A 16,872-nucleotide genomic window follows, 5' to 3' on the forward strand; every position below is an offset into this window, starting at 1 on the left:
GGCACCCAGACATCCTCTACCAGTAACATTTGCCAAATCCCTATTAATACGCCGACCCCACGAAGATAAAGTGAGGAGGAAGAATTATAATAAGTCTTCCACTTGTATTAAATTCCCAATAAGCTAGAGGTGTTGAATATGGTGATCGCACAGACCATTTTATATATCCTGCATGACCGGTGGAAAAACTCAGAATCTGTTGAGGTCTGTAACTGTCTGTGTTCAAATGTGTGTGAATTCTTATGGGACTTACCTGCTAAGGTCATCAGACCCTAAGCTTACACGCTACTTAACGTAAATTATCCTAAGGACAAACACACACACCCATGGCTGTTGATATACTTTCCGGGATGTGAGGTCGTGGTCCAAGAACTTTTTCTGCTCCTTACGTTTCGTCCAGGACTGCGCTGGACTTCCTCATATCCCGGAAAGTATATCAACAGCCACGTCACCCGGTCGTGAAAGCCTTCATTCTACAACACACACCCATGCCCGAGGGAGGACTCGAACCTCCGCTGGGATCAGCTGCACAGTCCATAACTGCATCGCCTAGACCGCAACTGTCTGTGTAATGTGGATTTTCGGGTCAATTCTTCCAATAACTGCAGTAGTTTGTTACCATGGTATTTGTGGTTATTTAAAGTAGCATCAAGAAAACAAGCATTGATTATGCGACAGCTGAAAATCTCACACCACATGTTAGCAGACCAATGTCCTCTCAGCCACCACGGTCTTGAAATGAAACGGAACGCATATTGCGAAGACTGATCTGCCCGTGATTTGTAAACGAAGCTTCACCCGTAAAGAAAATCTCGCATGTAAATGTCACGTCAGTATGTAGTTCTCCTTTGCACAACTCGGTGAACAGTAACCGATTTTTGAAGTCAGTGATACAAAGCAATTGATGGGACGAAATATGGAATGGATGAAACGCATTGAAATTCAATATTCGCATCACCATTCTTTGGCTGATCCCATTCGCACGTTCTAGATGCCTCGTAGTGACATGTGGCCACATGTCACCCCTGATAAAACGTGAATTGCTTTACTTTCATTTATTGCTGTTCTTTTTGGTAGCCTTATTTTATTCTTCACACTTCCAGTTTCTCCAAAATTTTACAAAGCTCGTAATTACAGATCGTGAGAACTTCGTACGTAAGGATAGCTTTCATCACACAGCCGCACAGCTGCTGTAATATTTTGACAGCACTAGCCATGAACGGAAAGCTGCCCACTTTTACGGTCTGATGCTGCAAATGAACTGCAGAAAATAATGTGTTTCGAGCACACAGGTAAAAACCGAACCGTACCTGAGCTGCTTGTCAGCTTGCATTTGGTACAGTAGCTCTTTGGTACAGAGCTCTTCTGATAGCTGGATAGCCATATCTGGTACAGTGCTATTTATGACGCAGTCGAAATGCGTATGACACTGCAATCCGTGGACCGTGGTACGGTTTTTGCCCCGAGTCCAGCTTGGCAACCTACACTGGAAGCAATAAAACGGGAACACAACATGCTGCATTCCATGTACAGCGGGTAATAGCTTCCGGCCGTTAAATGGTTAAGCAGCGGCCGTTTGGGCGAATTTAAGTGTCTATCACCGCGGATCACTATATAAGGAGATGCACTGCTCTTCGGTATAAGATGGGAGGAGAGTGTATGCCTTCCGAAAGTTTGTACAAAGGCAAGAAACCTGAGGAAATATTATTACTGTTACTTTCTTTACTGTTATTCGTACATGGCTATTTATGTCCAAAGTGTCAAGCAACCTATTTCATAATTTAATGTGCGCATCCTAGTAGTCTTCTTTAGCTCTGCACGGTAACTGTAGACAACGTTTACTACTGCCAACTATTGCACAGCTAATTACTTCCTCTTCTAAATGATTCAAATGGCTCTGAGCACTATGTGACTTGACATCTGAGGTCATCAGTCCCCTAGACTCAGAACTACTTAATTCTAACTAACCTAAGGACATCACACACATCCATGTCCGAGGCAGGATTCGAACCTGCGACCGTATCAGCGTGGTTCCGAACTGAAGCGCCTAGAAGCGCTCGGCCACAGCGGCCGGCATTTCCTCTTCTCTTTTCCTTTTATTACTGTAAGGAGGACCTACTATTTTCTGCAACATTGGGAACTTTCTCAACTGGCTTACAACATGGAAGTTGACTTAGAATCATGTGGGATTCATAAACTTTTGTCACTGCTAGTGGTTGTGCGACTTCCAGACCAGATCTGAGAAAACATAGATCAGCAAATCGTAATTATTTACCTTTTTACAAAAAAATCGCGAAGTGAACTGTTAATAATCTAAAACTAACAAAACTGTATCGTTATAGATCCCACTGATAATGCCTTAGAACAGGAGAAAGCGAAACGCGTATGGGATAAATAAAGCAACTAGCAGCAGGAAAAAGGCAGTTTTATTTACAAAACCAGTATTTATATGCTCGCTGTGGAGGATGGCCACACAAACAAACTTGTTGACTAGTATTATTTGAGGCCTATATTGCACATATCCCTTGACACGTGAGCCATAGTTTTTCCTCAAAATTATTCCAACCCCTCTCATTCCTGATCCATCTTGGTCAGTTCCGGTGTGAATGACTCTATATTCTTCATCCTACGACACAACAACATAGTTGGAACAATAGCAGAAGGAGCTATTATGGGGAAGGAATGTGCGTGGGCGACCAAGTATATTATAAATGCAACAGATGATGAATGACCTTGGATGTAAGACATACATGAAAAAAAAGTGGAAGGCAGACAGAAGAGGGGTTGAACACTAAAAGAAGAAAGAAGAAGAAGTAAAATGATGTTGCTACCAACCAAGAAACGAGAAGTTAGTAAAACTATACAAAAAACTAAACATTAAGAAGTCAGTGGGCTTAGGTGAAGTACCACCCGTTTCCCTACAGCTACCATTCTCAAAAACTAACAGCATCAATTATGAAAGAGATTAATGTGTTATTTGAAAAAATACAGCTTTTTAAGTGAATCATTGTTTGCATTCTAGAGTGGCAGAAGTATGGTATCCGCCATTGTAGAATTCACAAAAGTGGTACTTCGTACTCCTGGAAAACATAAGAGTTTCAAAGGCATGTTTTTAGCTTTTTATGGGGCGATCGATACTGTTGACCATAAGATTGTGTTAAATAAGCAAGAAGCATTGAGAATAAGATGGGTAGCTAATGACTTCTTGTGATCATACCTAGTAGATAGGGTACAAAAATTAGACTTAACCTCAATAAATCTGGAGTTCTAGTAAAATGCTTATCAGAGCCAAAATACATAAATACATTTCCTCAGGACAGTATTTTAGGAGCATTACTGTTCCTGATATACATAAATGACTTTCTCACTAGTTTAGTCATGGGGAAAAATTTTCTTTGCTAACGACAGCTTTCCCTCGCAGGGAAAGCAAAAGGTAACCCACAAGAAAACTTGCGATTGCTGAATAAGCAATAAAGTAAAATAACACATAAAAGCAAATACCATTAGTTACTGCTTAAATTAAATGTAGATGTCACCTCTGTGGACAGTGTAAGAAATGCATACGAACACACAGTTCTTAGCTGTGACATTATTATGGAATGGAATGAACACAAAAAGATACTTGCAAACAGATTGTCATCAGCATATTATACACATAGAATCCTGTTATCAATGCGTAACAGCCATTGTCTTTCAGTTACACATTGTTCATACGTACACACAGTTCTTAGCTGTGACATTATTATCTGGAGATCTAGTGCACAGAATTTTCAGACTGCAGGAAAGGGCCGTCAAAATAACTAGAAATAGAAGTCGATCTCATTGTAAAGATATGTTCAAAACACTGGGGGTTTTAACTGCACCACCTGGAAACGTCTACCACACAGTTGTACACATCAAAAATGACATTGGTAATTACTGCAGTGCCACCTCTGTCAGTGACCGTGAGACAAAATCTATACTGAATTTACTTTTCAGCTCTAAACAGCGTCCTCTATGAAGAAATAAAACTGTACAATAAATTACAAAAGGAGATTGAAGTAATTGCTAAAACAAACTTATTTAAAAAGGTAGTTAAAAAGCACCTGTTAACAGAAACATTCTGTATATTGAAAGATTACTTAGATAGAGTATGGCTCTGGCAAAAAATGTAACAAATAATAACGACGATAATAATTATCTAACATTCCACATAATGCTTCCACATTATACACTTACGGAATAAAATCACAACGCCAAGGAGTTGTGTGACATAAAAGAAAGTTGGTAGGTGTGTTCCTATATCTGAAAGACGTTGTCCATTCCAAGTTTCGCGCAAGTCGCATAGGACTGGCACTATGGGGTCACTATTAAGATGCAAAATGGTTTGCTTTAAACACACGCTGTAACGGTTCTGACCATTAGTTGTCTTTGAGACTGGACGTGATGAGTTAATGTTTGTCAAGAAGGCGACAAATACGCCTCCATCACATCACATTGAGTTTGGAAGAGTATTGGTTAAAAACAGCCTTGGTTGCAATTGTAGTTCAGTTTTTTTTATATTTTAACGACACGTTTAGCCTTGTTTCGGCATCTTCAGGTTATCTACATAGAAACAGAGAACAAATGCATGTATTTAAGAATCGCGATCGCGTCGTGCAGATTTGGATAACCTATAAGCATGTATAAACAGATCACCTATTGAAAGAACAAATACCTTAATTTGGTATTTCTTAGAAGAACCCTTTAGTCAGTGTAGCCAAAGGGCATCGTCAAATATATCAGGCCAACATCGTCTTCGCTAAACTCAGTAAAAACTAGAAATATAAAATAGTAAAATCATTACCTTTTCTAGATGGACGCGAGAGGCACCAAGATCTGCATAACGCGTTCCCGTTCACAGGAGCGAGTAACAGAGTGAGATGTGGGCACAGGTAGTAAGCATAATGCGCCACAGCGTAGTGTGCCAGTACTGAAGCCTAATACAGAATCACCTCAAGAGGTGGCGCTGCGACGCAGCAGTGATAAAAATGAGATATCGTGAACTGGATATACATACCCACTAAAAAGTTTGAAAGAAGTCGTACAATAGGGCTACAACAAATTGGAGGTTCCTTCTGCGATACTGCAAAAATACTTGGCAGGAATGTGACCACCATACATGATTGCTGCACCGGCGGTCACAAGAATGTGAAGTTGCAAGAATACCAGGCTACAGAGGGCTACGTGGCACTACCGAGAAGGAAGACCGCCGTCTCCGGCAAAAGACTCTGTTGCATCGTACTGCGGTTGTAGTAGAAATCTGAGAGCAGTTGGCACCACAGTGACACAACGAAGTGTTACAAATCGGTTACTTCAAGAACAGCTCCGAGTCTGAAACACTGTAGCACGCATTCTACTGACCCCAAACCACCGTCATTTGCGACTTCAATGGTGACAAGCGAGAGCTCATTGGAGGGCAGTGTGGAGATCTGTTGTGTTTTCTGATGAAATCTGGTTCTGCCTCGGTGCCAGTGATGGTCGTGAGTTTATTAGATGGAGGCCTGCAAGCGACCTTTCTGTGTGCTAGACATACTGTACCTACACCTGGAGTCATGGTCTTGGATATGATTTCGTACGACAGCAGGCCCACCCTCTTGGTTTCCCATAAACCCTGACAAATCTGTACTTCAGTCTGGTTATTCGACATGGTCAACTTCCTTTCATGAACAGCATTCCATGGGGTGATTTCCAACAGGATATAGCTCTTCCACACACTGCTGTTGTAACCCAACATGCTCTACAGAGTGTCGAAATGTTGCCTTGCCCTGCTTGACTACCAGATCCGTCACCAATCGAGCACATCTGGGATGTCATCGGAGGACGACTCCAGCGTCATCCACTACCAGCATTAATCGTCTCTGTATCAAGAGACCAAGTGCGGCAGGCATGGAACTCTTTTCCATAAACTGACATCCGGTACCTGTACAACACATGCACGTATGCATGCTTGCTTTCAACATACTGGCAGTTACACCATTGACTAATGTACCAGCATTTCACAGTTGCATTGACTTACCTCGCGATTGCGCTAACCTGTGGTTTTGCAATGTTGATTATTTATATATGTTACCTAGAAAAATGTATTCTTAAATTTCATTACTCTTTATTAATTGGTTTTCGATGTTGCAATTGTTTTCTGCCACTGTAGTTTATCCCACCTTTTTGTCGCGTCTGGAAAACCCCTAAAACTAAACAGCGTATAGTACTTACACGTTATCGTCTTCTTACATTTCAACATCTCATTCATTATATAGGGTACCTGACTCACCTTTTCAAACTAGGAAATTGGAAGCTGCTGTGCACAAAATAGTTCTGGCAACAGTAGACGGTGTGCGTCTGTATAGTACTCTGAAGCAATGTTGTATAGCATGTGTATTGTGCGCAGTGAATGGGAGTGAGAAATGTTTGAAAGGTGTAGCATTAGCCTTTTCTCATTATTAATTAACTGATTTGTAAAACAGTGTTGTACAGTTGGGGTGATCCGTACTAGGTAGCTCTGTTATAAACAGAGTGGCCTTGTATTCGAGAGGACAGTGGCTCCAATCTTCATCCAGCTAGCCTCATTTGGGCTTTCCGTGGTTTTATTAAATTATCTGAGGTTCAAAATAGTTCAAATGGCTCTGAGCACTATGGGATTTAACTTCTGAGGTCATCAGTCCCCTAGAACTTGTTGTCGTTGTTGTTGTTGTGGTCTTCAGTCCTGAGACTGGTTTGATGCAGCTCTCCATGCTACCCTATCCTCTGCAAGTTTCTTCACCTCCCAGTACCTACTGCAACCTACATCCTTCTGAATCTGCTTAGTGTATTCATCTCTTGGTCACCCTCTACGATTTTTACCCTCCACGCTGCCCACCAATGCTAAACTTGTGATCCCTTGATGCCTCAGAACATGTCCTACCAACCGGTCCCCGTCAAGTTGTGCCACAAACTCCTCTTCTCCCCAATTCTATTCAATACCTCCTTATTAGTTATGTGCTCTACCCATCTAATCTTCAGCATTCTACTGTAGCACTACATTTCGAAATCTTCTATTCTCTTCCTGTCCAAACTATTTATTGTCCATGTTTCACTTCCATACATGGCTACACTCCATACAAATACTTTCAGAATCGACGTCCTGACACTTAATACTAGATGTTAACAAATTTCTCTTCTTCATAAACTTGCCATTGCCAGTCTACGTATTATATCTTCTCTACTTCGACCATCATCAGTTATTTTAGCTCCCCAAATAGCAAAACTCCTTTACTACTTTAAGTGTCTCATTTCCTAATCTAATTCCCTCAGCGTCACCTGACTTAATTCGACTACATTCCATTATCCTCGTTTCCATTTTGTTGATGTTCATCTTATATCCTCCTTTCAAGACACTATCCATTCCGTTCAACTGCTCTTCCAAGTCCTTTGCCGTCTCTGACAGAATTACAATGTCATCGGCGAACCTCAAAGTTTTTATTTCTTCTCCATGGATTTTAATACCTACTCCGAATTTTTCTTTTGTTTCCTTTAATGCTTGCTCAATATACAGGTTGAATAACATCGGGGACAGACTACAACCCTGTCTCACTCCCTTCCCAACCACTGCTTCCCTTTTATGCCCCTCGACTCTTATTACTGGTTTCGGTACAAATTGTAAATAGCCTTTCGCTCCCTGTATTTTACCCCTGCCACCTTTAGAATTTGAAGGAGAGTATTCCAGTCAACATTGTCAAAAGCTTTCTCTAAGTCTACAAATGATAGAAACGTAGGTTTGCCTTTTCTTAATCTTTCTTCTAAGATAAGTCGTAAGGTCAGTATTGCCTCACGTGTTCCAATATTTCTGCGGAATCCAACCTGATCTTCCCTGAGGTTGGCTTCTACCAGTATTTCCATTCGTCTGTAAAGAATTCGCGTTAGTATTTTGCAGCTGTGACTTATTAAACTGATAGTTCGGTAATTTTCACATCTGTCAACACCTGCTTTTTTTGGGATTGGAATTATTATATTCTTCTTGAAGTCTGAGGGTACTTCGCCTGTCTCATACATCTTGCTTACCAGATGGTTGAGTTTTGTCAGGACTGGCTCTCCCAAGGCCGTCAGTAGATCTAATGGAATTTTGTCTACTCCCAGGGCCTTGTTTCGGCTCAGGTCTTTCTGTGCTCTGTCAAACTATTCATGTAGTATAGTATCTCTCATTTCATCTTCATCTACATTTTCTTCCATTTCTATAATATTGTCCTCAAGTACATCGCCCTTGTATACACCCTCTATATACTCCTTCCACCTTTCTGCTTTCCCTTCCTTGGTTAGGATTGGGTTTCCATCTGAGCCCTTGATATTCGTAAAAGTGGATCTCTTTTCTCCAAAGGTCTCTTTAATTTTCCTGTAGGCTGGATCTATCTTACCCCTAGTGAGATAAGTCTCTACAATTACAATAAGAATATTACAGAGATTTAGATAATATTAGTTTAGCAGATGTCAATATTTTCTTTACAGGATCATAATGCCGTGACATGTCAAAATAGCATATACTGTGTGTGATTATTGTAAACAAAGATTGATAATTTACTGTAAATGTCTAATACTTAAGGTAAGGACTTACAGTATCCCAAATTTTGAAGGATTCTGAAGACGACAAATTCATTTGTTCACACCGGTAAAAAGAAATAAAAATATGTGTGCAACAGATCACTGAATTTTATTCACTGCTCCTACTACTACTATTGGTACTGCAGTTACTTTCCCACATGTGGCTACGTGCAAGCCTTTTCTTGGGCTGGGATTAGAAACATGTCTTGTAGTGGAAGTGATTTTCAGCCTTCCTTCCCACGCCAGACCACTATTGGTTAACCATGAGAAAGTCCGCTAGAATATGAATATGTTTAACTTATTGATAAAATTATAAGTGATCGGAGCTCCCAAAGTCACCTGACCACCAAGGCGCTGAACTCAAAAGTAGAGTCATTCTGCAGTGCGTTTCAGACAAGGAAGACTCGGTTCTTAGCGTTTTATGGCGTCACGTAATTTTGGTTGGCTGGATGACAGACACTGCAAATCCCAATCAGTAAGAAGTTGTCTTGAAAGAAGATGGTTTTCCTCCCTTACTCTCACTCCGTTGGTTAATCGGTTAGAAATTCATTACACTTGCTGCTATTAGACGATTTCCTACTCTGTATGTTAGTGTGGTGGCCAATAATGGTGGACCCCTTTAAGGACAGGTGTACTTCTGACTCCCACTTCTAAACTATTTAGGTTAACCAGTGGTAACAGGTTTACACTTCCTTAAATATTCTGCGAGACCTAAGTGTTGTGTCAATGTTTCTTGAATTTCAAACGTGCCCTAAGCTCTCTGAGGTGTTGTCTTAACATCCCGTGTATTTCGACGAATTCTTACGGCCCGCAGTTTTCTCCACAATAGCTGCTCTTCTGGGACACCGCACGCAACCGTTGGCCGTACACAGCTCGGTAAAAACGGTGTCCGTCGTCTCTACACGACCTTGAGGTACAATATGAATGGTGACTTGGGCGTGATTGATACCATGGCGGAGTCTTTCGAAGCACATCCACGACGACCTCCTGCCGTAGTCCCTTGTAAATGTCTGAGTGGGCCTGACACGAATTCTGCCGGGCCTTTTACCCCTGCCGGTTCTATGACCCATGACATGTACCCCTTGCCCACAGGCAAGTACCCTCTCCTTTCACAGAAAATTCTTATTTAGGTGAAGATGCAATTCAGTAGAGGAATAGAGAAAATAATGTACTATTTATGTGCTGGTAATCATTTGCAATTTTTCACATTTCGTTACGGGCAGAATATAATTTTCTCTGATCTTTTAAATTTTTTTTATGTTTTTTAACCGTGTTTCACATCACTTACGGGACATTTTTAATAAACGGTCGTGTAACAGCGAACTTTTCAGCCTGGAACTTAATTTTGGTTACGATATGACAGTATAATCACATAATCATCACTATCAATATCATGATTATTGAACTCAGAGGCAGAATTGGTGGAACTAATAACTCCAATGTGATTTCCATCTACCCTTCCTAACCTATCAGGAAAATTACCTACGGTTTAGCTATTTTACGCTACTTTACTCATATTATAGATCTATGGTATCTTCGTTTTTGGGAATTTCTCATTGTCTAAGGTTACTACTCTAACGATTTTCGCAACTTTGTAAGTAGGCTGTTTAGGTTTTTATGTTGGTAACGCCACGTAGCGCTCTGTATGAAAATCACTGACTGTGCTGTGTGCAGTCTGTGGCTGGTTGGCATTGTTGGACTATTCACTGTTGTAGTGTTGGCAGTTAGATGGGAAGTTTTGAGAGCGGAGGATCTGGACGTGTGTCCGTCAGAAAAAGGATATATATATATATATATAATGAGTTTTGAACACTATTAAGGTAAATACATTGTTTGTTCTCTATCAAAATCTTTCATTTGCTAACTATGCCTATCAGTAGTTAGTGCCTTCAGTAGATAGTCTTTCACTTAGCTAGCAGTATTGGCGCTCGTTGTATTGCAGTAGTTCGAGTAACGAAGATTTTTTGTGAAATAAGTGATTAATAAAAGGTGCAAGTTTTTGTTAGTCAGGGCCATTCTTTTGCAGGGATTATTGAAAGTCAGATTGCGTTGCGCTAAAAAAAAATATTGTGTGCCAGTTTAGCGATGATCAAAATGAGTAAAGAGAGAAATGTCTGAGTACGTTCAGTTTTGCTCAGCTATTTGAAAATCAAATAACGTAAGCGGTTTACCAGCACAGTAATTTACAATTTTTCTAAGGGGACGTTACATATGATTTTCAAACAGGTGAGCAAAAATGAACGTACTCAGACATTTCTCTCTTCACTTATTCTGATCGTCACTAAACTGACAGTTCATGACATCCAGTCTCACAAATTTCCTTTTTCTCACGGATACACATCCAGGTCGTCCGCTCTCAAAACTCTGCCATCTCTCCCCCCACATCCACCACTGCTGGCAGCTCACTTCCAACTGCGCAACGCTACGCGCTGTTCACATCACACTGCCCAACACTACAATAGCAAATATTCCAACAATGCCATCCAGCCACAGACTGCACTCAGTACAGTCAGTGATTTTTCATACAGAACGCTACGTGGCGTTACCAACCTAAGCAGCCTACTTACAACTTTAACAGGAAAAGGATATTCTACGCTTTTGTGTGACTGGCCCGTAGACAAACAACTAAAGAGAAAACTGAATTCCGTGATGTCCTTTCACTTCTTTTCCCTTTATTGTGTATGTATAGTTATTCAGTGTGGTTACCAAGAGTGACGTATTGCTGACTACATATCGTTTTTATTCTCAGAAATTACACTGGTGTCCAAAATTAAGCCAACAAACCATTATTTCCCCATCCTGTGTCTAATTCACGATATAACCATACAAATGTCGACAGATGTCCGTACGATAGTGTACAGTACGGCAGATGGCATTCTGGTCAACGGACAATCACGTCAACGATGACGTCAGGGCACCTATCAAACGGGATAGTGTTTGCCGAGTAGTCCCACATCCGCAATCGCTATGTATAAGGCCCTGAGAAGACGCCTACCAGGCTCTGTGCGGTGGAGGGCGTTGTGAAGAATGGAAGCAGCACAGTCGCAAACCGATGTGGTTCGATAGCTCAATCTGAATCAGTGGTGGGGGGGGGGGGGGGGGGGGCGTGGGGGGCGGGGGCGACCACGTGTAACATCAGGAAGAGAGAACCGTAAGAGTACGACGGTACCGCCTTAGTACTGCACAGCAACTGGCATCTGACCAAGCAGCATCCACTGGACGTTTTGCATCGAGGCAAGCGGTGTACAGAAGTCATCGATAGAGTTGCCTTTACTGTCGGAGATCTGCTGTATGTGTACCTTTGACGAGCCTTCACAGAAAGGAACGTCAAGTGCCACCTGGACGTTCGAACATTGGGCCAATGTTCTTTTCACAGATGAGTTCCATTTTGGTCCGGACACTGATTCTCGACCGATCCACGTCTGGAGGGAAAGTGGAGCACCATTTCGGGACCCAACCATTGTGGAAAGAGACTGATATGGATGATCCCTAATGTTGAGGGCAGGGATTATATTAACGATTCAAACACCTCTTCATTGAAATTGTACGGTAAAATCGGCAAGGTTTAACTGCTGTCAGGTATCGTGACGAGATATTGGGACCTCATGTGCGGTTTTTCCGACGTATTGTGGCCCCAAACTTTCCCGTTTAATTTAGAATATACACTGGTGCTCAAAATTAAAGCAAGAAACCGATATTTTGCAAGGTTGCGTTTATTTTGCCATAAAACAGTTTAATCAGGTAGTAGTAAAGTAGAAACCATGTAAAGAGTACAGTACGTAAACAACGGATTTGCACGCACATTCCGACAACTTGTTAATGCGCTCAGTGTGTGGTGTGACCGCTTCTAGTAGCAATACAGGCCTGACAAACGACGGGGCCTTCTGTCTAATGTTGAGGCAGTAACGCCCATTCTTCCTGCAGTGCAGCTCGCAAGTCCTGGAAAGTGGTTGGTGGATGCTGACGGGATCCAACCCGCCTCCCTAGTGCATGCCAGACGTGCTCTATGTTATTCAAATCGGGAGTGCGAGAAGCTCACGCTATCTGTGCAGAATCTTCCGTTTTCATGAAAACATTAACTACCCATGCTCTGTGAGGTCGATAACTTTTGGACAAAGTTGTCTTCCGTTCCGAAGCCAACATTAGTACGTTGCTCAGTCGTGAATTCCACGCTTTATTTTTTTTAATGAAAGCTGAGTCATTGACGCTTAATACACTCTACTTCCCACTCTTAGCATTAGTCGCTGCTCTCTTTTGCCGCTATTGTCGATTATTACAGCTCAAAAGTTAACGTAGTGTAACTTGGTTGGCCAGAGAAGAGACTTTACAGCGTGCATGTGTGCAGACACTGTCAGTCATTTGAGTCTGATATCGTCCTCTGAGTGAGTTCCGCACCATTTGCGTGCTTCTTTGCAGGTGCAGCATCGCACTGCGTCCCGCTGCAGCCGTTGTCTATGCACGCCCGCAGATGTGGCAGGACGCGCACGCACCGCCCCCGCCGCCCCCGCCACTGCTGCCTCTGCCCCTGGGGTTCCCTCCGCCCCCACGCAGGATACGCCAGCCAACTGCGCGCCGCACACAGGTAAGGACACAAACCCACTATCCCAGCAGCAGTGGAGACTAAGATATTATTTCATAATTGATTATCGATTATAGAAGCAAAGTAGATCGCGACACCTAGTAGAAAGAAAAAAAAGATGGTTCAAATGGCTCTCGTCATCAGCCCCCTGAAACTTAAAACTACTTAAACCTGACTAACCTAAGGACATCGTACACAGCCATGCACGATGCTGGATTAGAACCTGTGGCCATAGCGGTCGCGCGGTTCCAGACTAATGCGCCTAGAACCGCTCGGCCACGACGGCCGGCAACAGCACTTCATTTCTGACTGTTTTCGGACTCCATGATTGCCATATAATAATTGCGAAGTTGTATTTTAGAGTTACTGCCAGATATATATTTTCTGAACGTTGGAACCATTCAATGTCATGTCACTTACAGCCGGCCGAAGTGGCCGAGTCGTTCTAGGCGCTACAGTCCCACCATATCACTTACAGGGTGGGGCAATAGTCACTAACTATCGTAGCCCACTGAAAATATTCAGGTGACTTAGTTTATTTTTTATAATTGTATGTTCAAACATCAGATTGCACTACTATTAAATCAGACATCTGTCACATTTTTCAGTGTTGATTCTAACCTGATATGTAGGTGGGCACTAAATCTCAGCCCAGAAAGAAAATACATCAAAGTAAAATGGTTCAAATGGCTCTAAGCACTATGAGACTTAACATCTGAGGTCATCAGTCCTTTAGACTTAGAACTACTTAAACCTAACTGACCTAAGGACATCACACACATCCATGCCTGAAGCAGGATTCGAACTTGCGACCGTAGCGGTCGCGCGTTTCCAAACTGAAGCGCCTAGAACCGCTCGGCCACACATCAAAGTAAAGACAACACTAGATTCTACTGCTCTTATCGATCTCCATTTACAGTTTCTTTCAAAGACAATAAGATAACTCCTATGCCAATCACACACGGAACAGAAGTTAAATCCTACGAAAATCTGTTACTTAAATAACACCTCAGCAGTGTTGCACATCGCTACACATAAACCCAATGCTGACGAAGTCCCTGCGCGTCTTCCGCTCGCGAGGGTCCAGTAACAATATTCTTTTCCAACCATTCTTGTCTCCAGACAGGCTCACACAGTCTGTGTAACTTAACCAGGAGCATGCCCCTCCCTCCATATTACTAAGCCTTTAAAATTGTTTTTATATCAACTGCTCGACTGAAAAGAGTAATAAATGATTTCATGGAAGATAGACCGTCTTGGCCTAGAGGTATTGAATATAATAAATTATCGTTATAGTGTAAAGAACACACTCATTTCAAACAACGCGCTGTGATTTATTTCGTATCTCGGCTGTTATCAGCGTTTCTAGGGGTCAACCGAGGACGTCCCTTGGCAGCCAAACAGGGGTCTGGCGCAGTCCTGGCGTTGGCATTTCGCCCTACAGTATCCTTCTCATCCAAGCCCCGACCTCATCACCCACACAGATTTGTCTCGAATATGTCCTTTTACGTATCTGTAATATGGAAGGACTAAGGACTAAACAGTTCAGACAAGGAATGAGGTGTGACTACCTATCAGATTAAAACTATGTACCGGTCCGGGACTCGAACTTAGGACACTTGCCTTTTGCTGGCGAAAGCTCACAGCTTCACTTCCAACAGTACCTCTTTGCCTACGTTCCATTGTCCGCATCTCGTGGTCGTGCGGTAGAGTTCTCGCTTCCCACGCCCGGGTTCCCGCATTCGATTCCCGGCGGGGTCAGGGATTTTGTCTGCCTCGTGGTGGCTGGGTGTTGTGTGACGTCCTTAGGTTAGTTAGGTTTAAGTAGTTCAAAGTTCTAGGGGACTGATGACCATAGATGTTAAGTCCCATAGTGCTCAGAGCCATTTGAACCTACGTTCCATTTTCACGAAAGTTCTTCTGCATAGCTTACGAGGCTAGGACATCCTGAAGGAAGACAAAGGTGCATGGTTGTAATCTCTGTCTGGGACACTGTTTTCATCTATCAGTTTCGGATCAGCGCACACTCCTCCTCAAAATCAAGATTATTTCTAAGAAGCGTGGGTTTTTGAATGTGGTGCTGCAGAAGAATGTTGGACATTAGATGAGTAACTCATATAATTAATGATGAGGTGCTGATTCGGAATCAGGGAGAGCAGCCTGTAGCGCAATATGAGTAACAGAAGGGATCAGTTGTTAGGACAGATCCCGATGTAGCAGATAATAATTATTTTGGTAATTGAGGGAAGTGGTGAGATAAAATGTTGTAAATGGGACACGGGTATGACAACAGTAATCTTCAGTAGTTATCTAGTGATCAAAAGTCTTGCACAGGATAGACTAGCTTAGAGATCTGCATCATACCAATCCTCTAAATGAAGACTGTAGCAACAGCTACCGCTTTTAGGTGAGTTGGAAAGTTGTTAAAATGAGTGTAAACACTGGTGTTTCCTACCCTAGAAGTGTCATTACCATGATGTTCGCTGTATACTCTGCTGTTGCATATTCTTGGCATGTATTATGGTTTGCAGGGTAGTTAATAACCACGTGATAATAGAGATTCACTTGGAAAGGACAATACAGCCTAAACTGCAATAATGTCTAGAAGAAAATAAAGGAACTGTCAAATGGCGGAAATGTTTTAACTTAGATTAGTTACGTTAGTTTTGCGATTTTAAATGAAGTAAACCAAGTCTAAATTCGGAAAGGGAATTAAGGTTTAAGTAGAAGAAATAAATTGGATAACGTCTTCCACTCTCATTGTAATTGTCTCCCAAACGGCATTGGACTTGAACGACAGCTGAACCGAAGGACAGCTGTCATAAATGTTTTACGAGAGGGACATAAATAAAAACAAAAGAGGATTAATGCAGTGTAGCCGAAATAAATCAAATAATGCTGACGTTTAAAAATGAGAGGCTGGAAGCAACAGACGAGTTTTCGGTTGGGCAGCACAATACCACACGACGTCAGATAGAGGATAAGAAATGCAGACTGGCAGTAGCAAGAAAACCTTATTTGAAAAAGGAGAAACACATTAACATTGTATATAAATTTAAGTGTTAGACATTTCTTCTGATAGCAGTTGTTTGGAATGTCACCACAGGTAGAGCTGAAATGCGGACAATGAACAGTACAGAACAGGAAGGAATATAAACATGCAGTGATAAAAATTAATTTTGATGAGCGTTAGATCAATAGATCGCTTAAGTAATGAAGATGTTCTGAAATTATTCACGGAGAAAAGTAATGGTGAATCTTGATTAAAAGGCAGGGTGATTAATTACAAAATGTGATAAAGGAGAAAAGCATTGTGGGTAAATAGTTACTAGAGGGACCACGGCATTAATACAGTACCCAGGTTCACATGTTTTGTCAATGTTCGAAAGAAACCATAAAGTGTAAACAGAACAAAGTCATCCTAAGCTGTGCACTGAAAATAAACCAATACTGAAACCAAGAGAGCCCACGAGTTAAACACGCTCGTCGTAGTCACAGTGGTATGACGACACGTGAAGTACTTCTTACAGCACAGCACGGCATATGACTGCCCCGCCGGCTCACTTCGAGATGCGGATTACTTAACACGTCGGCTCTGCCTACGGCAACCAAAGGCAGCGATGTCGTTGCGAGATGCGTCAATTCTGAATCACTATCGATACCCACTGAAATCAGCTCAGGGGGACAATTATAGCCGGCTTTAT

General features: G+C 42.0%; 1 protein-coding gene across 1 annotated transcript in view; it reads left to right on the forward strand.

Moving 5' to 3' along the window:
* The window catches only part of LOC126267873 (dendritic arbor reduction protein 1-like), a 1,078,567-nt gene that overhangs the window by 78,364 nt on the left and 983,331 nt on the right, over positions 1-16,872 (forward strand). The window contains exon 2 of the mRNA XM_049973183.1: positions 13,006-13,171. Within this exon, the coding sequence (XP_049829140.1) occupies positions 13,006-13,171 (166 nt within the window). The remainder of the gene's footprint in view (positions 1-13,005; positions 13,172-16,872) is intronic.

The sequence above is a fragment of the Schistocerca gregaria genome, chromosome 4, assembly GCF_023897955.1.
Source record: "Schistocerca gregaria isolate iqSchGreg1 chromosome 4, iqSchGreg1.2, whole genome shotgun sequence".
Lineage (NCBI taxonomy): Eukaryota > Metazoa > Arthropoda > Insecta > Orthoptera > Acrididae > Schistocerca > Schistocerca gregaria.